The 21,903-nt window shown below is 34.0% G+C and overlaps 2 protein-coding genes across 4 annotated transcripts; one reads left to right on the top strand and one right to left on the bottom strand.

Moving 5' to 3' along the window:
* Positions 1-913: 913 nt before the first annotated feature.
* LOC105343160 (serine/arginine repetitive matrix protein 1) lies at positions 914-12,522 on the bottom strand. 3 transcript variants are annotated; one of them, XM_034462230.2, is made up of 20 exons: positions 12,429-12,522; positions 10,807-10,896; positions 9,535-10,232; positions 9,017-9,262; positions 8,651-8,770; positions 7,820-8,533; positions 7,385-7,615; positions 6,800-6,903; positions 6,537-6,642; positions 6,052-6,153; positions 5,822-5,917; positions 5,652-5,720; positions 5,388-5,419; positions 5,061-5,121; positions 4,545-4,603; positions 4,359-4,419; positions 3,998-4,122; positions 3,384-3,546; positions 2,910-2,999; positions 914-2,583 (listed from the first exon to the last, which is right to left on the bottom strand). In XM_034462230.2, exons 2-20 carry the CDS (start codon positions 10,874-10,876, stop codon positions 2,425-2,427), a joined length of 3,306 nt encoding a protein of 1,101 aa, XP_034318121.1. In that variant the 5' UTR covers positions 10,877-10,896; positions 12,429-12,522; the 3' UTR covers positions 914-2,424. The 3 variants fall into 3 exon arrangements, with proteins under 3 accessions (XP_034318121.1, XP_034318122.1, XP_065935608.1); XM_034462231.2 differs by having other exon boundaries at positions 10,807-10,883; positions 12,429-12,513; XM_066079536.1 differs by lacking the exon at positions 10,807-10,896 and having other exon boundaries at positions 12,429-12,513.
* Positions 12,514-20,469, top strand: LOC105343161 (DNA repair protein XRCC1). The gene is made up of 15 exons (XM_011450410.4): positions 12,514-12,663; positions 13,728-13,814; positions 14,224-14,331; positions 14,606-14,764; positions 14,876-14,947; positions 15,073-15,181; positions 15,414-15,532; positions 15,668-15,821; positions 15,943-16,105; positions 16,340-16,453; positions 16,605-16,714; positions 17,075-17,228; positions 18,865-19,152; positions 19,529-19,604; positions 20,114-20,469. The coding sequence occupies exons 1-15, from the start codon at positions 12,613-12,615 to the stop codon at positions 20,228-20,230; spliced, it is 1,881 nt and encodes a 626-aa protein (XP_011448712.2). The 5' UTR covers positions 12,514-12,612; the 3' UTR covers positions 20,231-20,469.
* Positions 20,470-21,903: the final 1,434 nt, after the last annotated feature.

Genomic DNA, 21,903 nt, shown 5'->3' with positions numbered 1-21,903 from the left:
GAGAAAATAAAGTAAATTCTATTTCATTTGAAGAATACAAAGAACTTACATTGTATATAGTATATATGCATAAATGTTTCCACTGAATGTCACTAATACACAATCCATCTGGTAGCATGCTAACCAAACTAAACAATATAATAGTTGATAATAGTGAGGAAGTGGTTTTTTTTTCTTCAAAATTTGTTAAAACTTCATTTATTGGTATTCTTGAAAGCATTGTGTTATGTAAACAATTCAACTGATCATTTCGCACTTTTTTCCTTTGGTTTCATGTCATTGATATCAATTATCATAAAAATACACGTAGGCCCTTCATATGCAACACAATTTTTAAAACACTAAAAAGTATCTACTATCAACATTTTAGGTAATGATATTTACATCTTGTTTTAGCATTTTTTAAAATATTTGTGAGTTGGCTTTTTTTGCGTACGTTAAACAAAATCAATAAAATGGAATGGAATGAACCTATTATGGTTCTTTCACACTCTGTGACTATGATAGTATGTCACGAGCATAGCAGTTTAATTGCATCGGGAAATTGTTTATAACCAGTCATTTGTTTGTCTATCTCTATTGGACTACTGACCCACAAATTCATAGTTCAAATTGCATAGGGAGTTTTGTTTATTTGAACTGCAAAAATATTATAGAAATTCTGTTTTATCCCCAAAATTGCATTTTTGAGTCATTTTTAAATTGTACACCTGCTAGAATATCATACCTATTTTGGGCATAAGTACAGCGATACCCATATTTGAAAAAAAAATCCTGGTTAAATTGTCTATCAGATGCATTGAGGTTCCATGGGAGCCTTTATACGGCCAGATTTAGATGGAAAAGCGCATGAAGCATCTCCTTGGAGACTTGTTATCCATTTCTTTTTCAATGAAACAAAATTAGACGTTAAAAGAGTTTCAACATTTATACGTTAAAAAATACAAGACAAGTCAAATACATATATAACCTATAAAACATGCCTAATGTAGTCAAATTTAATTACATTTGGTCTTGGGAACCAAGTCTTAACAAAACAAATGTTTAACAATTGATCCATATATTGTTGTGTCCAATATACACAGCTACAAAATAATCAAAAAGTGCACACCATAAATTTGGTTATTTAGGCTGTATGAAAATGTTGATTTCCTTGGAGGAAAAGTTTTCAAAAAATAAATCTCCAAACATTATGTTAAGTACAAAATTCAGGTGTAAAATCATTTTATGACTGACTTCGCCAAATCTTCCTACTTCTCATAGAACCCGAGATACATTGGGTTAGCATGTCCATTTTTGTACACATATGTACATACAATAATTTGTGGGCAAAATGTACATGTCTTGTATACAACATTATGCAAATAGCTCTACAGAAACAAACTGAACAATCAAGATCTGATAGAATGGTAAACAAAAAAGGATAAGAGATTTAACAACACTTTAAAACAATATGAATGATTTCATTCATCAAATCTTAACATGATTGTATTGTGAAAGTACTGAAATGCAAATACATGGTACACGTAAATGTATAGCGGTAAAAGTACGAGTCAAAAAATAAAATTTCTTTAAAATGTCTTATTCACATTATTCAAATAACACTTCATCAAATTTTATAAGATATGCATTTACAAGATATATGTATATATAAAAGTATATGTACATAAATATCCAAGATATACATAGAGGTGTACACAATCAAATCTTAGTTCTGCTTTAAAAAAAAATACTGTAAGTACCGCTACAGGTAATTACCCAAAAACTACAAAACGCTCTTAAAACAGGTATAAAAATCATTATCTGTAATTTGTAATTATGGTACCAATGTAATTTTGGAATTTTGTGATTTTTTACAAAGGAATAAAGGTTAACAGACAAGTGGGGATTATGGTATTTGTTTCTATAACTTCCTTTAAGGCCTAATTGCAAAATTACCTGAAAAATCATGAGAATAATTCACATTTATAAAAGTGGCTGCATAAAATTGAAGGCATCAATAAAGTCTTTCTTCTCTAGTTTAGACTGAAGAGGAATATGATGCAAAGATGTATCACAAAATTTACCCATGTATTTTACAGGTGTCTCAAAATGCACCAACACAAATTCTTCACAATTAAGGAAAAAAAACACTATACACACTCATGAAATATCAGAGTATTGACATAAATCTCAGACCTTATGAATCACTCTCCAGAGTCTGACATCTCTACCTTGTACACTTCAAAATATATGGCTCTGGTTAATGTTGGAGACAGACAGACAGACAGACAGACAAGAAAAATACATTTACCATCAATCTTGATGAAGATTCTGAGTCTATACAAAAACACGTACATTATGAATACATGTACTCTTCTGTTGCACTTATTATACAATGCAATGTATCACCTTTAGTCACACATTGAACCCTAAAACTATTGTTTAATCCTCTTCCTCCAGGTTCTCTATCTCTGAGGGGGAGGGGGAGGGGGATGCACCCTCGTCAAATCCCCCTGTCATGTTAAAAGGAGACAGAGTGCTGTTGTTATCATTGTCATTACCAGAGAGAAATTCTGTTTCTGTGTCAGCAGAGGAAGATTTCTGAAACAGAAAAGTAACTAACATTTAGGTATATCTAGTCAGTCAAACAAAAGAGATTATCAATATCATGTACGTGATCTACTTCTTTTAATACATATATGCAGATACTGTAGATTCCTTATTTTAGGCGAGTACTTGATTCCGGGATTCAACCATTTTGCATCAAATCACAAGAATATAAAGTTGTGGACGCCGAATATTTTATCATAGATTTAATAAGTTTATTCCCTGACCAGAAAATAAAAGCGAGATTTCAAAATCTGCATGATCTGTCTTTTTGAGATTTTACTGGTCACATTTAATTACGAATCTACAGTGATTTTTACCTCATCTTTATCTGGATCCTGGTCCTCAGTTTTAGGGCTAGAAAATGAGGAGAAAGGAATTTTCTTTGTTTTATCCTCAGCTCCATCTTCCTGCAATGTTAAGCATGCATTATAACTATTGCCAACTTAAAATTTGAAGGTTTTGTAGCCTAGTTTCTATATGTTCATTGTAATTATATATTGATTACTTGAATAAACTGAATAAGAAACAATGCAAAATGCGCTAATTAAGAACTGATTTGTATTTTTACAGTACAGTACTCCATTTCGCTTTCTCTTGTGCAAATTAGACACTTGGCAGAGCAGATGAAGCTCTTTCTCTATCTGATTTTCTCATTCAATTCATGATTTGCAATTGTGTATCAAAAATAACCATTGAAGAGGAGACTTTGATTACAGCAAAATGAAAAATTGTTTGATCTTAGAAGATGATTTGACTGTATTATATATCTGACTCATATTTTATTTTTGTACCTGGCCCCCTGTCCTGATGTCACTAGGAGTATTGGACCTACTGCGACTTTTAGACTTAAAAGTGTCTGTCCGCTGGGCTGCCATCTGAATCTTGATCTTGTCAATCATCCACTGAGGGACAGGGAATCCTTTCAGGGTGTCCACATGTACACTTGGGTTGTCCCTGTGACAAAAACCCCCAATAATTACAATTGTTAAACTTCATCTGACATTGTGAGTAAAGATGACAGGTACCGGTAACTAGCCTTTGAAGACTGTGTAATTTGTGTAGCCCATCACAATGAAAGTTCTGGTCATTATTTCCTTCTTTTTTTTTTTTTCGAATGGAGAAATTTAAATTGGGTAGCAGATTGATTAACAATATTCATTCATTTAATTCAACTAAGTTATATTTAATGTAATCATATTACTGTAAACCAACTTTAATTCGAAACAAACTTTTGTGATTTACAGGAGATAAACAGATTTGCGACGATTAATTTTTGCGGCAAAGACACTCGGGATGATGATGTTCTTGCAAACCTTTTGTGAACATTTCTTGCAGGCAAATAAAAGTTTGTTTACAGTACATTATTACATTTAAATGTAATGACATAGAGCAGTGCTCTTTTCACCTGTAGTCATCCTCCTTGCCCAGATCTTTGATGTCCTCCAGAATCAACATGTAGGTCTTTCCCCCAGTGGCAGGCATGTGCTGATTCTCATATAGCCACACTTTGTCATCCTGGTCTCCAGAGTACTGATAAAAAGACAGAAAATTGACTGTGAATCTATTAATATATTTAAAAATGTCAGATCAGCATTAACACAATCAATTCACTCAGATCTGATGTTTATCTTTAGTCCTCACATAAATGCATTGGAATACCCGGTACACAAATTCACTTTGCACATTTATGGTCCTTTTTGTACATTTTATATGACTGTAGTAAAATAGGAACTGAATAACTGTATTTAAAAAAAACAACATCTTACCTTAAAAATATCTGGATGCTTGATGTAAATTCTGCCTCTGGTAGCTCCCAAGCCAAGTGCCCTATTAAAGATTTTAATTTTATACTGTCTAATATCTAATCCCTTATCATTTACAATTGAAAAAAAAAATTACATCATGTAAATCGGTGCATAAAGGTTAATTGAAATATTTATAAAAATTCTTACTTATTTGCTTTTGCTCCCATCACAAAGAAAGTTTCTGTCGTAAGTCTATCACAGTCCCACTAAAAGAGGTCAAATTTCAAGTGTGTGGTTAGTCTATTCTCACATACATGTACCAGGTAATTTATATGACAAGAATTTACTAATTAATACAAGATAGTGTTTGCTGCCATTTCTGGTATTTACAGGTAAAAGGGCATACAAATACTGATAAATTTTATTTGCAAGGTTCTTGTCTTTGGTTGAAAAGAATTTAATAAACTTAATATGCAGCATCATATAGAGTACGTGTAAAAGAACAACAATAAAAAAATGACAATACTATGCTAATCTTGTTTCTGGCAAGTAGAAAATACTTGACTTCAACAAAGTAAAATCTAAAGTGTTGCAAAAAATACAGTTATTTGTAACTGAACAAATTTTAACTAGGACTTCAAACGTTTTTGGTATGATAAACTTAATCAAATAACAGTTTTGTAGTTTTTTTGCTATGACAAGGTGTAGTAATTGGCGTCTCACCTTGGGTCCCTCTCGTTTTACAGGATCATTGGCTTTCACTGTCTTAGATGGAGTGCTCCTTCTGTAAATACATGTGGTAGTTACATCTCCACTGCAATAATCTAATAATTATTGAATTCCTAATAAAATGAACATACAAAAACAATTTGTTTTAACTTGGAATAAAATAGCTAAGTTACCAAAAGTCAAATTCATAATGCAGAGAGTTTAACAATACCAATACATAAATATATAAATATGCACAGTAGTTAGATATTTATAACCCTATTTGAATTATGCGAATTATATTTGAAAGACTTTGAATTCATTAAAGTATAGATAACATACCCAGACACATATAAAGGAGGACGGCCTTTCTTCTGTAGAATATAAAAAAATACACATGAGAAATGACGCATAGCTTCAATCTCTGTTTTTTACAATAAAAATGCACTGAACTGATGCATAAATATTGAGTGGCTCAAAATTTGAGTAGATTTCTTTTAAATTTTATTTTATTTGATCTCCTAGTCTCATAGTGATAATATTGATAGACATTTTTATACCTCATAAATGTACATTAGGCCTACTTCAAAACCAAGTATCACTTGCCTTTCGTGGGACAGGAAGAGAACTCTTCTCAGAATCTGAATCTGAGCCTCGTCTTTTTCGTGATATCAGCTAGAACAATGAAAGCAACATTCAATAATAATGATAAAAGGGGAGACAATGGTTAACTAAGATGTGAATTACTTCCCCTTGATACAGTAAGAGTGACCTACCCTTCTGCTTCCTGTGCTACCACTCTCAGATACATTGTCAGAAATTTCTGGTCGTGTCGGGGTAAAACTCTGATCAGTGCAGTACATTTTCTTAGCCTGCACAGGTTAAAAGAAAGTAGCATGGCAATTAATGTTTCATACATCTCATCAATAGACAACAGAATGATTGAAATGTTTTTAATTCATGTGAAACGGAAAATTAATTTTAAATACTGGTTTATTTTGGATACCTCTTCCAATATCTGTCGACAAACAGCCTGTACATGTTCCTCATTCACCGAATTTTCCCCATTATTCAACTTGATATTTCTTACTCCTGGTTTGAAAAATTTCTTTAAAACAGAAAAAAATAATTGAAACAGATTTATCGAAAGAGTGATTAATTGATCTCCATTTCAATCAAGAGTTTATGCTGGATAGTCATTATTAAAAAATTTGAGCTATTAGAAAATTGTATTCCTTCAGATTGTACAGCGAAAGAAGCTTCAGAATTTCTCTTGCAGATGCTTGATAGTACCTTTACAACACATAGTTTTGTTTGTATTTTGTTGTTGTTTTTTTAACATTTTTCTTAATGTATAAACAATAAAAGTACTTCACTCTTATATGTAAATGCATTATAGGAACATGGAAATATATTTTTTGATTTAAGACAAGAAATGCCTGAAGCAATAAATGCCTGTGTTACTGGACATTATAAAACAGTCCGAATTACCTCCATGTAATCCTGTATAATGACATCAATTTCTTTGTTGATGAATCTCTGGATGTTCTGCCTTAAGATGTCCAAAGATTTGGCAGTACTTGTAATGAGTCCAGCCCTGTGACAAAAAAAATCCCCCAAAACCATTTATTAAGATATGTAAAGAGGAATAACACAATGTCATCCGGTTGTGATACCATTTAGGCTTTTAAAAGAGGATGTATACAACAGCTCTTTAGAAGTTTTTTTTTTCTACATTAGGTGACTGAGCTTACTTGGCCCTGTGCACTGCCACACTGTGAGCCCTGTATGTTGATCTGTTGATGGAGCTGGTCGGAAGGTTAGCAATGTTATGGAGTCTCTTACTGAATGGGGCAGGCTGAAAGGAAAGCAGATGCATTCAAATGAGAAAAAGTTATGATAAATACACCGTAGAAGTTCATAAGTGTATATACATTGTATATATCGTGTATTGTTGTTGTTGGTATGTTCCTTGATAATATTCCAGTGACGATAGAACAACAGAGAAAAGCTTATTCTTTCTCTGAACTCAACAGATGAAGACTGGGCACATATAATCATAAATTAAACAATGTACCGTAGCCTTATTAAGCATAACTTTTGAATTTATAACAGAGAGACAATACAACAGTTAACCCATTAGAAATTTGTTTTCAAGAGCATAAAACCTATAGATTGAAGATCATCACATTCAATAAAGATGCAAAACAGACAAAAGACAAAATAAACCAGGATCATCACCTTGCTTCATTAGTCATTAAATATTTAACAGAAAATTCAGCAAAAATTAAATACCATTCACTACCTCACAAAAATAAGCATTTAAAGTTACACGTTACCATTTCCACCATTTCTGTATCTTGGACCTGCTTTTCGGACCTGAGAAGATTAACAGGGGTCAGCCTGGGCATTTCATCAGGACTCAAACTTTTCTTATCCCTTCTAACTTCAGGCAAACTTTTCCTCTCCGGCTCCAGTAGGGGAAATGGGTCCTTGTACTGACTGAAAGCATGGGGCTCCAGTTTGGAAATCTGCATTGGTATATGTGGGGGGAATGTGAAGGGGTTTGCCTGTTACAAAAAAAACTCCAATGAATATGAAGATACTTTTTAAACTCATCTACCCTTTTTTTTGTTTTTGATTTTTTCTCTTTTTGAGGGGTAGTGGCTATTTAGCATTAGAAAATTTAAAAAGATCGATATGCTCTGTTTCAGTGATGATAAATAACTCACTTGAACTAAATTTGAAGATCAGAAAAATCATATCGAGCAAACCTGTTTTCGTTGAAATGATACTGGAGCAGGAGCAGGTGCTTGTTCTTTCAGTTTGTTCTCCGGAGAAATATGTGGTTCATAGCCCTGTGACAGCTGAGACTGAAGAACTGGGTTTTGTCTCTGTGTGCCCGAGATCTGTGGTGCCTGTTTGGAGGGAACTTGTTGACTTACAGAAACAGTGTTTCCAGGGACCTCCTGCAATCGAACCAAATTCACAAATGGCTGGCGAATTGGAACTGATGTCTTTCCAATGTTGACAGTAGAGGGCGGGGCTTGGGGCCTGGGGTTTGCCAAGGCTGCCATCGATTCCTTGTGTCTGTGCTGGGGTTTAGGTGAGGGGGTCCGTCTAGGAGCGTTAGAGACCCCAGTGGTGGCCACAGGACTGACTGAGTCCCTCCCTGGCTGTGAGCCATGTACTCCTGCACTCTGTCCTGGGGAATGACTTGGGCTAGGATGCCTCTGATAGGGAGATGTCTGTCGAGGATTGGGAGAAAACTGTCTTTGTGGAGGTGAGGGCTGGCTTTGCGGTGGGTAATTAGGGTATCTGTTGTGGGGGGAAGGCTGTCTCTGGGTGGGGTTAGGGGAAGGGTGTCGCTGTTGGTGGGGGGATATGCGACCCATGTCCACGTGACCTGGGTGACTGGGACTGGGTGTTCTTCTAGAGTATGAATGTATCGCTGCCATATCTCTTGGGAGTGGGTTCCCGACTTGTTCCTATAAATCAGTGACATACCGGTATTCTTATGTGACTAAACAACTTTTAACATTTTGTGATACATATTTTTCAATTAATCTATCAAAATTTTAAAGCATCTGTTAAATAAATCTTACTTTCTGAGCTGACTTTTGGAACAAGCCACTGGTCTTCACATGAGGTGGCATAGTTCCTGTCATAAGGGCATGCTTCAGCAGGTCCCCTTGTGCCTGTGCATAACTCATCATATCTTTTGCCTGTAACACCAGATAAAAATTTTAATCCATCTCCAATATAAGAGCAACACAATAGTACAGAGCTAGAGCTAGAGCTATAAAAATATTATAAACTGACAAAAAAGGGAAAATGAACAATTATTACAAAATTAGTTGTGGGGGAAGGATGTGCTGAAAAAGTACCAAAAAGGGAATGTTAGGTGCTTGGTGGAAACAGGAAAAATAGAACATCAGTGGTTATTCATGGATTTTTGTGGTCTGACTTACAGGGAGACATTCATCGTCTGTGCTGGGAGCCCTATGTACAGCCCCTGTATAGAGGGTCCCTGCCTGGCTCTGTGTCACCCTTGCTGTGGCCAGCGTCTCATTGATCTCTGATACAGACAAGTTGACCGGCTGTGTCCTGTCTGTGGGGGGTCCTGGGGATCGCCTCTGTTGGGCGGGGGGAGGCCCAGGGGACACCCGGCCCATCTGGATGTGAGCAGGAGATGGGGTCCTTCTTATTGTGGAAACCTATGAATTAAAATCATTGAAAAAATTGTAGAATGGTGCATACCGTTAAATAAGCACATAAATGTCATAAAACAAAGACATAGTTATGTGAAAATATGATGAAAATATCTTTTTTATTTACACACCGGTAATATCAAGTATGGTATGTTAAGAACAGTATGAAGCAAATGTTAGGTTAGAGATCTATCATCCACTGCATGATTTTTAGGTGAACCTTTAACTCAGTGGCCAATTCTTCATATAATTTCTACCTGTAAACAAAGTTACAGTACCTGCTGGGGAGTAGGTGAATATCTGTCTCCGGAGTGAGCGGCTGGTATATCTGTGCTGACAGCACTCTGTCGCCCATGCTGTTCTACTAGCTCCTGTACTGATGAAGCTGTGGATGACACAGCTCCTTGTTTGTACTGCGTGAACACATTTTCATGACTCTCTGGATATTGTGAAATTTTTTGAAAAAGTTGTTGTCTCAGTATCCCAGTGCCCTCCTGATTGGGGGGTCTCTGAAGAACAATTTTCTCCCCTCCTTGCCGGACCACTGCACCTCGTATTATCTGCTGCTGGGGCGCTGGTTTCGGAATTGGGGCACTCAATCGGGGCTGAGACTGCACCCCTTGAATGATCCACCTGGGCTGCTGTTGTTGAGCAGGTCTTTGAACCACACCCCCTTGTCCCTGGGGCCTGGATGGAGATACACTCCTGTGATAGGAACTGTGGTCATCTCCCCCACCTAGCGAGTGCACAGGCACCACTTTTCCATGTTGTATCGTAACAATGTTGCCACCTGATGTTGCATGATGGGTGGATGCCACACTCTGCGCTATTTTTGACCGCATCTCAGGATTGTTGAACTTCCTCTCTGCCATTGTTGGAATTCGAGGTTGTTCCTGTGGTGTACCTCTAGGAGCACTGCAACTTGCCTCTTTTCTAGCCTTTGGTTCTGGTGATACTTTCTGTTGTTCTTTCTTAGCTGTACATGTAAATTTACAGACTTAGTATTACTAATTCTATTTATCATACCAATTTTACTTTATTTTTATTACCGTCATGAACCTTAATTAGATCTGAAGTAGCTCGTATTGAGCATTAAGCTACATAAAAATACAAAAGTAGTAAAGATCAGCATTCTTAAATCTATTCTTATCAATAATTATTTAATTACCAAGTTTCCTTTCAGAGCAGATTTAAAAAGCCAAACAAACCATCTTAACATCACATCAATTGATAAATTCAGTTATAATGCAAGAAACTGATCATGCATTTCAAGATCACTCCAAAACTAAACATAAACATTTATTTAGCTTTTTGTGCAAGAACTGAACTACCTAAATACTGTTTGCAACCTTCCATTTGTTTCTATTTTATCCCCTATAAAACCAACATGCATATAGATAGGTGCCTGTATGTGTATGTGCCAATCTTTGTCTCCAATAAATGGCAATTATTCAAAAATTTAACGATTCACGACAGATTCATAAACGCAATTAAGCAGTGTATCTTTAGAGGGAAAGAATATGGACAGTTCGTGGTACAAATGTACTTACTTTCACCTCTCTTTTTCTTCTCCCTTTTTGGGGGAGTTTTTCCTTTGCCAGGTTCTTCACCAGAATGCATTTTATCTCTGCATTGATTAACTTATAAATTAAAAAAGAATAATATGAAAAAAAAAACACTTTTCAAGTTTAATAAATAACAAGAGGTTTATCAAAAGAAATGATATTCAGAGCATAATGTGATAAAGCACACTCCTTCTAAAATGTGGACTGATAAAAACCAAATAAGAACTATATTTAAAGATTAACAAAAGACAATGCGTAAGTGTGACTTTTTCTTGATACATGTTTTTTCTTAATGTCTTTGAATGATTAATAGATAAAAAACAAATAAACAGAGCTTTTTTACTTTATTGCAAACTCTCTTATTACCGTAAATATGCACAATACTGGTTCAATGGCTACCCTCCCCCCAAAATCTATAATATTTCTATTGTGTAGATTTTAAACTCTTTATTACTAAAAATAATAGACATATACTTTCCCACTATCACAAAACATAGCCAATATGCATAATCTTCTCCCATTTGTGCCGGTATGTGGTTCCATGAGATGAGAATATCTCATGATTCATGAACCAGTGATGAACATAAGATGTTTAACATCACATAGATATATAAATTCTTAGATTTCGTTACCCATCCCCTATTTCACACCTGAAACTAATGGTCAAGGTGTAGAGTTCCCTACCTACAAATAGACCTTTATATATGATGTTACATTTCTCCTGGCTTAGAATAAGATAGTAAAATTTGACAATCACAGTGGGGTAACATGTGGCAATGTAAGATGTACATCCACACAGGTGAGACCTCTACAGTATAATATAGTTTGAACTGTTAGGAGGTAGGATAGTGGCAATAAAAGAAAAATATAACAGGTGATGCCTTTTAAGAGTCATGTTAAGCAGCTTAAAGCATTTATTTAACCCCTTCAGGATTGCTGCGGTATATACTGTTTTATTTACAAGCAAAATGATGTAGTTGTGTGAAATATGACTGAATGGCAATTGTTTCATTTACATCATTTAATTATCTACCTACTAATACTTCGGCCAAGTATACCAATTTGCCCTACAAGAGAGGAGTACCACAGTTATTGTGAAGGGGTCTATTCAAAAGCTCTTGAGTGACACACATACATTCAAATCATCCTCAAATGTTTGTGCTGTTAAAGATTTTCAGTGAATGTGTTTCGTAAAATTTTTTATATATCTTATTACTTTTCAGTCATAGGTAATTAAAAAAAAATCATGTATCATTTCACTGTATAAATGCATTGCACCAGTTGCACATTCTGTATAGGCCTAATTTCCACTTCATTATTCCTGAATTCAAGATAATAAGTATCATTTTTTAGTAAATATATGAGCATATTATCGAAGATATAAAAAATCTTTCTTTTATCATTGTGTGTATTCTAAATTCTTAACGTTTGTTTCGAGATGAAAAAAAGATCATAAGACATTTTGACATGCATCAGTCTTTTTGTTGATTTTGAACAGTGCAACCTCATGCACGTAAACATGTGATTGCATCGTTTTTCTTGCTTCCTGTTGCCAAATACATGTACGTGCTAAACAGAATGCCAAAAAATAAAAATGTTTTACTTACATATCTACGATAGAAACATCTCAGCTGACAGTCAACTGGTCAAGACTGATTTACCGATTAAAATGCGAAACTAAGAGCAGTTTCACTATATTATCTGAAATAGAAAATTAGTTTCGGAGAAAGTTGCACATTTATTGAAATGTTGACATAGCCTAACTGAGTAAGCAGTTTCCAACCAAAAGAAATGCCAATCATCACACCACAGCATGTTGTATCATTCAGCAATGCTGAAACTGTAAGTAATCTAAGCACATTAACACTAGCAAAAATTGTCTTCATTAGGATATTTCTGCATTAACGGTGTTATTTATTCATTAAATCTACTGTAACAATTAATAGATTGTGAAAATATAGTAAACTGGTAAAGGTAATATGTTTTACGGTGCTACCGTTGTGGCGAGCGCAGCAAGAATTACACATACCTCGCATCATTGTCAACTTAGTGTTATTTAGATATCAACGAACGTCAAAGAATTTTTAGAGAGAGAGAGAGAGAGAGAGAGAGAGTCCCTGTTTGTAGACCCTGTGTGTAATTTCCCACTTTTAAATTTAATGGTTTGACTTCTTTTTTATTTAATAGCTCAAAATGTCCTATTGTTTATTTCCTTTTTACTCATATACTAACCTGCTTACTGTACATGCATGCACAAATAGCTTTAAATTGGATCGATATGACAGGAAAGTATGGCTCCTGCTAGTTTATATTTATATAATTCTATATAAAAAAAAAATAAATAAATAAAAAATAAAAACAAATCATATGTCAATGAGGCAAGTATCGCAGTCTATACTAAAATAGCTAGTACACGCATTACAGATGTTTGATCCATCTCTAAATTTATCGCGGGAAATATAGCACTAGAGCACTGTGACGTCATCCATAACCTTTTTTGTCTTTGTTTATGTATCTCGACTCAGTACAAATGAATGGAAGTATGTAACTAATCTCTTGGGTCTCGTTAAAGCTTGTGCGGTACTCAAAACGTGTCTTCAAAGCTCAAGACACCATAAATTACGAGTTAAATGTTGGCCATTTTTGGTATAGCACCACGGTGAAAACATTAGAGAGCATTATGGGATGTAGACAAAAAATTTTGTTTGATGAATCTGTAGTTTTAGCTCGTTCTTTTTCCCTCGCACACTGTTTCTTAGAGCTCACTTTGCTCGCTATAACACTATGAAGGCTTTACTTGAAATAATTTTTATTAAATTTTTTACACAATTGATTAAAAACTTGTGAGAGTGATTTTTTGACCAATGTCCTTGTGTGTCTTCAATTTCTTTTTTCAATTTTTGTAGAACCACCCTGCTGAAAATTTGTTAAAACCAGAGGGTACTTATAAATGGAAAGTTCAAGCTGGTAAACCAGCAACGGCTGTTCTTCAGGTAAAGATGCATGCAAAATTTAAGCAGATCTTTGGTTTAAAAAAATATAAGTAATCCCCTGTCAACAACTTGTCATGCTAATTAATATATGGTGGGACATATACACTAATGCAATTATCCAGATGCAAATGTTTGTAATTCATATAGGATCATATTTTTTATGTATTGGCAGTTTTGTCAATTATTCCAATGATTCATTAATTCAGACAATTAGGTTAGTTGCATGGGAAATAATCTGGATTTTTAAGGTTCTACTGTATTTAAGAAGGCAAAATAATCATTTTTTTTCTACCATTGCATAATATAAATGGTATATTCATTCTGTATAAGAATCAGTTTTCGACATGTAGAATAGTTTTCATAATTTATCATTATCTATTCATGCTATTATGATCTCCATTTTATTTAGTTGGAGAAGGCCACTGAAATACATTCCATAGACATTGGTAATGAAGGGTCTGCTTTTGTGGAAGTTCTTGTTGGAAAGTCAACATCGACCTCGGACCAAGATTATGAGGTAATTAATTAGATTATTTCAAAATGTAGTATACTCTTGATATATTGTGTATTGAACATTTTATTAATTACTTACTGGTATCTTGATCGAGATATGGTTTCAGTATAATTTTTAAGTTAGGGGTAACACATGTACATGTATCTGTTTGCTTAGAATTGTCATAACCCTCTGTCTTTCATTAGAAATAGTATTGAAAGGCACCACTGTCATTTTCATGACAGGAGAGTGTCTCTTTCATGATTAAATGTACGTTGAACATTTTCTTACACTGTAGGTTCTTCTTGTGGCCTCGTCGTTCATGACACCTGTGGAGAGCCGGAATGAGACAAACAGGAATAGTGTCAGAATGTTTGGTCCTGAAAAGCTCAACAAATCAGTAGCATCACAGAAATGGGACCGCATCAAAATTGTTTGCACGCAACCTTTTAACAAGGTCAATAGATTGTCATTTGAACTACCGGTATAATGGAGTTACCAGTAGTATTACATCAATTTATATACGAATTTGAATGTACTTCACAACATCTGTTTTAATTTATTTTAGAATGTGAGTTATGGATTGTCCTTTATCACATTTCATTCTCCACCCGAAGCCAATGAACAGAAAGGAAAAGAGGTATTCTTTAATATTAATATAGGCTTGTATTTGATGGATTCATAGGAAGATCTTGCACATTTTTATCTTTGATTCATTACATATACACAAGTACATGTACCACTATCTGCATATATTGTATTTAGAGTAGTGTAAAAAAGATTGGAGCATTTACTCTCAAACCTGAAAGTGAGGATCCAATTAACTCAGGATTATTGTTCGAGAAAAAGAAGACAGAATCAACCCCTCTGACAGGTACACATTTATTTAATGGTTTTTTTCCTGCCAAGAAGCCATATAAACAGCTCTTGAACATGAATTATTTTATCGTTTACCTTAATATTTTTGATAATTTGGTAATCCATGATTACATATGTTTAATATGTTTTAGAATAAGTATAAAACTAATAAAGAACACAGTATACATGTATACCTGGTAATTATGTAAAATGTACCAGAATATTCAAGGAATCATATTATGCTGTAGGAGCAGCAGCTGTTCGAGCAGCATCTAGGCTGGCAGAAGAATCCAGAGGGACTCCAGTTAAATCCACTGATAACAAACCAGAGAAGAAAGCAGCCACACCATCTGAAAAACCCAGTACAGTAAGTCATTAGAAAAATAAAGTACTAAAAAACAGTTATTTCATCGTTGTTAATTAGTATAATCGTAAGAACTAGGTCTTTCTTAATTATTGATGTAGTTTAATAGTTTTAGGATACCTAATATTTTGATTGTAGAGCCAGACTGGATCTAAAAGGAAGCATGCTTTGAGTGATGACGAAGATGAAGCCCCTCCCCCCAGACCACCGATGAAGAAACAATCAACCAGCATCAGCTCCACAGCATCATCCCTGACAGGAAAGGACAAACCAAAAGTCAAACGGACAAAGTGTAAGAGATTTACATTTTTAAGATAAAATAAAGATATCAATATTTATAGAAAACTTCAAACAAAAGTTTTATTAAAGCAGACTCATGAAACCTGAATACCAGTTTTTTTGTTGTATTGTAGCTGACGTATCAGGACTAAGCAAGCCATTCCACAAGCTGCTGGAGGGCGTGGTGTTTGTGATGAGTGGCTTTCAGAACCCTTTCCGAGGAGAGCTGAGGGACAAGGCCATCGAGATGGGAGCTGTTTACAAACCAGATTGGAAAAAAGGATGCACCCACCTCATGTAAGGATCCATAGTATTTTAAGAAAAATCAAATACATGTACTTTTATTTTGATAATGATCGCAAATATTGCTACTTCAAATACTACAGTTGTACATGTACATGTATTTAAAACATAGTTCTGATCAAAATCCTTGAAAGTATGTTAAAAGAAATCATATTAAATGCATCATTTGTTTTTTTTTATTTAAAAAACAAGATTCAGTTTAAATGCTCTTTATCTCATTTTTCATAGATGCGCCTTCCAGAACACACCAAAATACAATCAGGTGAAAGGGAAGGGGAAAATTGTGAAGAAAGAGTGGATCCAGCACATGTACAAACAGAAAACCTCTCTGCCTTGGAGGAAGTAAGTACATGTATTGACAAACATTTTTGAATAAGTTGATTCACATCTTATTTATCATATTTGTTAAAATTCTTTTAATTTTCTTTTTTGGAACCTCTGAATGAAACATTCTTTAAATGGTGATCAGTGCATTAATTTTTCTGCTGTACAGATACCGACTTGGAGATGCAGAAACTCCAGAGGGATCAAGTGAAGAGGAGTTGGATGATGAAGATCTTGCACCAGCTAAAAAGGCACCAGTCAAAAAATCCAAACTGAAAGGTTAGGTTTAACTTACCTTTTGGGAAAGTTTATCCGTTATGAAATGTTAATTTTTCAGCAAAATTGTAAATTTCCCTCTCCTTTGAAAAGATTTGTATCATTAAGGCAAATTACAGAGTTTTGAGTTCATACAAATATGAATGTAAATATACTGCTAAATATACATGTACATGTATATAAATGTAATAAGATGTACATGTATATTAAAATTACTGAAAAATATTTTCCAAAGATGATTATTGGAAAATGCACAAGGGATAAGCCATGATAACATAGATCATAGGGTCAAAACAGGCTAAGCCCCTGTAATACATGTGTACAATGTACATGTATTTGAATACTCTTTTTTTTTTTTTACAGAGGAGACAAAACCTACTCCTGAGAAGGCAGCATCAAAAGGAAAGTCAAAGAAAGGAGTTAACTTTGATGATGAAGATTCTGGAGATAAGGCAGTTCCCATGGATTATGGAGGTGACACAGACTCAGGAGGGGACACAGAGGATGAACTGGAGAGGTGGGTCCCACTGACAACATGTTCAGTGTAAAGTCAATAGGAATGCTCCTTTGCACTAGGTACCAGTATGTATGAAAACTGTAGATGCAGAATTGAAGTTGAATTACAGATAGAATCTGCCATATGTTTATATTGATACATGTATATCGATACAACTTTTCACTAACTTAAAAGATATTCTATGCAAATAATGTAGGAATATATTATAGTTATACTAGGTATTTTAAACCTACATGTTAATTATTATACCCCCGCAAACGAAGTTTAGGGGGGTATATTGGTTTCACCCTGTCCGTCTGTCCGTCTGTCCGTCTGTCCGTCTGTCCGTCTGTCTGTAGACGCAACTGTGTCCCCCCTATAGAATTTTTTATTACTGCATGGAACAGTTTGAAATTTTGTACATATGTTGAACACCATCTGAAGATGTGCACCTGCAATTTTTTTTAAGATCAGACAAGATTTAATGATTTTATGACAGTATTCATTTTCCTTATTCTATATATTGTACACTAATGTTGAAAAGTAAGGGAGGTAATCCTTACAGATTTTATTAATTAATTAATAGAAAACACTCTAAAATATATTTATATAAATACATCCAGATGGAGTTTTTTGTCTTTATGTCTTAATTAATAAAAAAAAAAATTATTTTTTATAAGTATTCTATCAACTGACAATGCAAAGTTTTTGTTTGTCAATGATAAATTCTTAGGAGCTAATGAGAACATCAAAGACAAGTGTGGCTGAATTCATTTGTCCCAAGGGAGCCATTATCTGAGCCATGGCTCAGATGGAGCATGTGTTGAGGGGAAATTGATAATCTGTAAAATGGGTGATGGTTTTGGGGCTATTTTAAAACTGTTTCATGTAACCCAAAAGGTCTATCATTATAAGGAAATAAATAATATAATTATTAATAAAGAAGTTAAACTATTTTTAAAGGTTGTTTAAATTTATTTGTCAAGTAATTTGATGAAGTGACCCTATTGGGCATTAATTTAAATGAAATTCAAAATTACTGATATGATTGTAGTGTTTTGGCAATTTTAAAATTGTTTGTAATATTAAATTTTCTTTTTTACATATTTTTACATAGTATGGTAATTATGGTAATGTTTTGGGAGTTTATTAAATTTAACAAGCTCATCAAAGAAAATCATAGTCCTATGGGATCAATTTTCTGATATGGAGTTCAATTGTGCCATAGGAGAAAGTGAGGAAAATTTGAAACAACTAATTGCATCTGTCAAGACTCTTATTAGAAAGATATTGAAAGTTTTATCAATAGAAGAGCATTGCTTGGCTACCGGTATTTCTATTCACTGCAAAGGGAGGGGTTATTGTCATTTTGTTGGTTTTTCTTTAAATCAATTAAATTAAAAAAATATATCATCAAATACATACATTTGTAAATGTATTACTGTTATAGATATGTATTTACAGTGAAATTCTGACAATTTTGATTTTAATTTTTCTTTGTTAACTATTTTTTTTTTTTTACAATTCTAGTCTTAATTTTGGAATTGATTAGAAATTGATAAAGCAACACTGATCAAATTGTTCTAATTTTACCTTGCATTTATGAAAAGCATAGATAAAGTTACAATTACCTGGTACATGTATTGTTGGTATACAGAGTGAAAGCAAAACTGGCGTCAGAATCCAAAGAGAGCAACCCCTATGGAGATTCCACAGATGAAGATGAGCCTGCAAAGAAATCCAAACCCTCACCATCCAAAAATAACTCAAACTCAAAACCGTCAACATCCAACCAATCAGGAGCCAACAAAACAGGAGAGGACAGTGACGATTCAGGTGTGCCTGATTTACCCGACTATTTCACTGACAAACGTTTCTTCTTGTATGGAGATTTCCCCAGCGGTGAGAGGAGACTGCTGACCAGATACATCACAGCGTACAATGGGTACGATTCTCTTCCTGTTTTGTTTCTCCTGGTTCATCAGAACAGCTAAGCTTTGAGTGCAATATTCCTTTGAATTGTCCATTTGTCAGTTAGCATTTTACTACATGTACATATAAATGTATTATAATAAAAAAAATTTTAATGACAATAGTTTTAGGAAATAAACACAAATTATTAATTTCCTGTATCTTTTGTAACAAACTTTAACTTCAAAATTTTTGTTGAACATTTTCACAATACATGTACTGTATATTATTCCCATAAGATATAACTCTCTTATCAGAGGAACAATGTACATGTACATTAAATTAATACTAGTAAGTGAAAGCCAACTTCTTGTGTGCTTATAATGTTGTTACATTTGATTGTTTTCCAGAGAGATAGAGGATTATATGAATGATAAAGTCCATTATGTCATCACAAACTCTGATTGGGATAAAAACTTTGATGATGTAAGTTCAGAAATTTATCAATTAGTATGTAAAAGCCATGCATATTATTTAAGTGCATACATTTTTCTCATTGGTAAATAATTTTATTTTGAATATTAAGAATTTACATGTAGTTCTCATTGGATTTGATATTTTAGCTTAAAATATATTACATATAAATGTAGTATTTATCTTATTAAAACATGTTAGGATATACCGGTAGTTTTGAAAGATGTACCAGTATGCATGTGTTTGGTGTCCATTTTATTGACACAGCAAAACCTGTACTCTTAATGGTCATTTTTTTGGTTTATTACAACACTATCCAGTGTAATTTTTTTTAAAAATACTTAAAGTCCATTAAATGTACTAACAGTTCATGTCTCTGGTAATTTGCAGACATTGTCTCAGTATTTTTCGAAATCCATGACCAGTCTTGCATACCATTACTACCCCTAGGTCATAGCCATGGGTTTCAAATGATAATTCTATAATACATTGCTAAAAGCAATCTATTCTTTTTATTGCAGGCCCTGTCAGATCATCCGCAACTAGTTTTCGTCAAACCCAAGTGGATTCACACATGCCATGAAAAGGAGAAGTTAATGCCATATCAACATTATATAGTGATTCCCAAGGATGACTAAGCACAAAGTAGATGGGATTAGGAGGAACGACTGGCACAGGCTGTACTGAACGATAGAAACAATTTATACCAGTGTCCCACAATGAAGATACATGTACATTGTAATTAAAAGGCAGCTATGAAATAATCAGACATGTAGTTTATTTTTTTCTTTAATATACTTGAATATTTAAAGAAATGTTATACACTGTAATACATGTTAAAAAGTAATGAACAAAATAAAACATGCTATGATTTGTATTTATTTCACTTTAGTTGATTCATTTACTCTTATTAGTAAAAACTGAGATGTAAATGCATAATTTACAAATAATTTGATGTTTATTATACGGAGAGGGGGTATACTGTTTTACCCTTGTGTGTCTGTCTGTCCGTCCGTCTGTCCGTCAGTCTGTCTGTCTGTCTGTCCGTTTGTCTGTCCGTCCGTAACAAAAATTTCTGTCGCATTTATCTCAGCAACTGTTTATCGCAGATGCTTGAAATTTTAACACAGTGTTTGTTAAGGCATGCTATATCGTGGGATGTATTTTTGTACCAATCAAACGTCAACTTCCTGTTAAATGACGACTTCGTTTATATTTTGCCAAAATTTTCAAACAAATTTCCGTCAAAGAATTCTCAGCAGCTATTTATCGCAGATGCTTGAAATTTTAATACAATATTTGTTTTGGCATGCCATATTGTGGGATATATTTTTGTATCAATCGGACGTCAACTTCCTGTTAAATGACGACTTTGCTTATTTTTTAACCAAAATTTTCAAACAAATTTTCGTCAAAGATTTCTCAGCAACTGTTTATCGCAGATGCTTGAAATTTTTACAGAGTGTTTGTTAAGGCATGCCATATCGTGGGATATATTTTTGTACCAATCGGACGTCAACTTCCTGTTAAATGACGACTTTGCTTATTTTTTAACCAAAATTTTCAAACAAATTTTCGTCAAAGATTTCTCAGCAACTGTTTATCGCAGATGCTTGAAATTTTAATACAGTATTTGTATAGGCATGCTATATCGTGGGATGTATTTTTGTACCAATCAAACGTCAACTTCCTGTTAAATGACGACTTCGTTTATTTTTAGCAAAATTTTCAAACAAATTTTCCTCAAAGATTTCTCAGCAGCTAGTTTTCGCAGATGCTTGAAATTTTAACACACTATTTGTTTTGGCATGCCATATCGTGGGATATATTTTTGTATCTATCAGACGTCAACATCCTGTTAAATAATGACTTTGTTTATTTTTTGCCAAAATTTTCAGACAAATTTTCGTCAAAGATTTCTCAGCAGCTATTTATTGGAGATGCTTGAAATTTTTACACAGTGTTTGTTAAGGCATGCCATATCGTGGGATATATTTTTGTACCAATCGGACGTCATCTTCCTGTTAAATGAGTACTTTGTTTATTTTAGCCAAAATTTTCAAACAAATTTTCGTCAAAGATTTCTCAGCAGCTGTTTATCGCAGATGCTTGAAATTTTAACACACTATTTGTTTAGGCATGCCATATTGTTGGATATATTTCTGTACCAATCGGATGCCAGCTTTCTGTTAAATGTCGACTGCTTATTTTGCATATTCACATCAGAGCGGGGGTATCACTAGTGAGCATTGGCTCACAGATATCTTGTTTGCTTCACTAACAATTTCGATTTACGTGTTAATAATGATTA

Source organism: Magallana gigas, chromosome 3 (assembly GCF_963853765.1).
Source record: "Magallana gigas chromosome 3, xbMagGiga1.1, whole genome shotgun sequence".
NCBI classification, from domain to species: Eukaryota; Metazoa; Mollusca; class Bivalvia; order Ostreida; family Ostreidae; genus Magallana; species Magallana gigas.
Note: the sequence above shows the minus strand (reverse complement) of the source record. Positions and strands in the feature narration are given on the sequence as shown.

What these genes read in the sequence shown, in the direction of transcription:
- LOC105343160 (XM_034462230.2), bottom strand. Translation starts at nt 10,876, where the DNA reads ATGCATTCTGGTGAAGAACCTGGCAAAGGAAAAACTCCCCCAAAAAGG. An exon ending in CAGACGATGAATGTCTCCCT is followed by an intron (nt 8,771 to 9,016) that starts GTAAGTCAGACC and finishes CTGGTGTTACAG; the next exon opens with GCAAAAGATATGATGAGTTA. An exon ending in TCCAAAAGTCAGCTCAGAAA is followed by an intron (nt 8,534 to 8,650) that starts GTAAGATTTATT and finishes ACTGATTTATAG; the next exon opens with GAACAAGTCGGGAACCCACT.
- LOC105343161 (XM_011450410.4), top strand. Translation starts at nt 12,613, where the DNA reads ATGCCAATCATCACACCACAGCATGTTGTATCATTCAGCAATGCTGAA. An exon ending in CATCTGAAAAACCCAGTACA is followed by an intron (nt 15,533 to 15,667) that starts GTAAGTCATTAG and finishes TTTTGATTGTAG; the next exon opens with AGCCAGACTGGATCTAAAAG. An exon ending in AAAAGTCAAACGGACAAAGT is followed by an intron (nt 15,822 to 15,942) that starts GTAAGAGATTTA and finishes GTTGTATTGTAG; the next exon opens with CTGACGTATCAGGACTAAGC.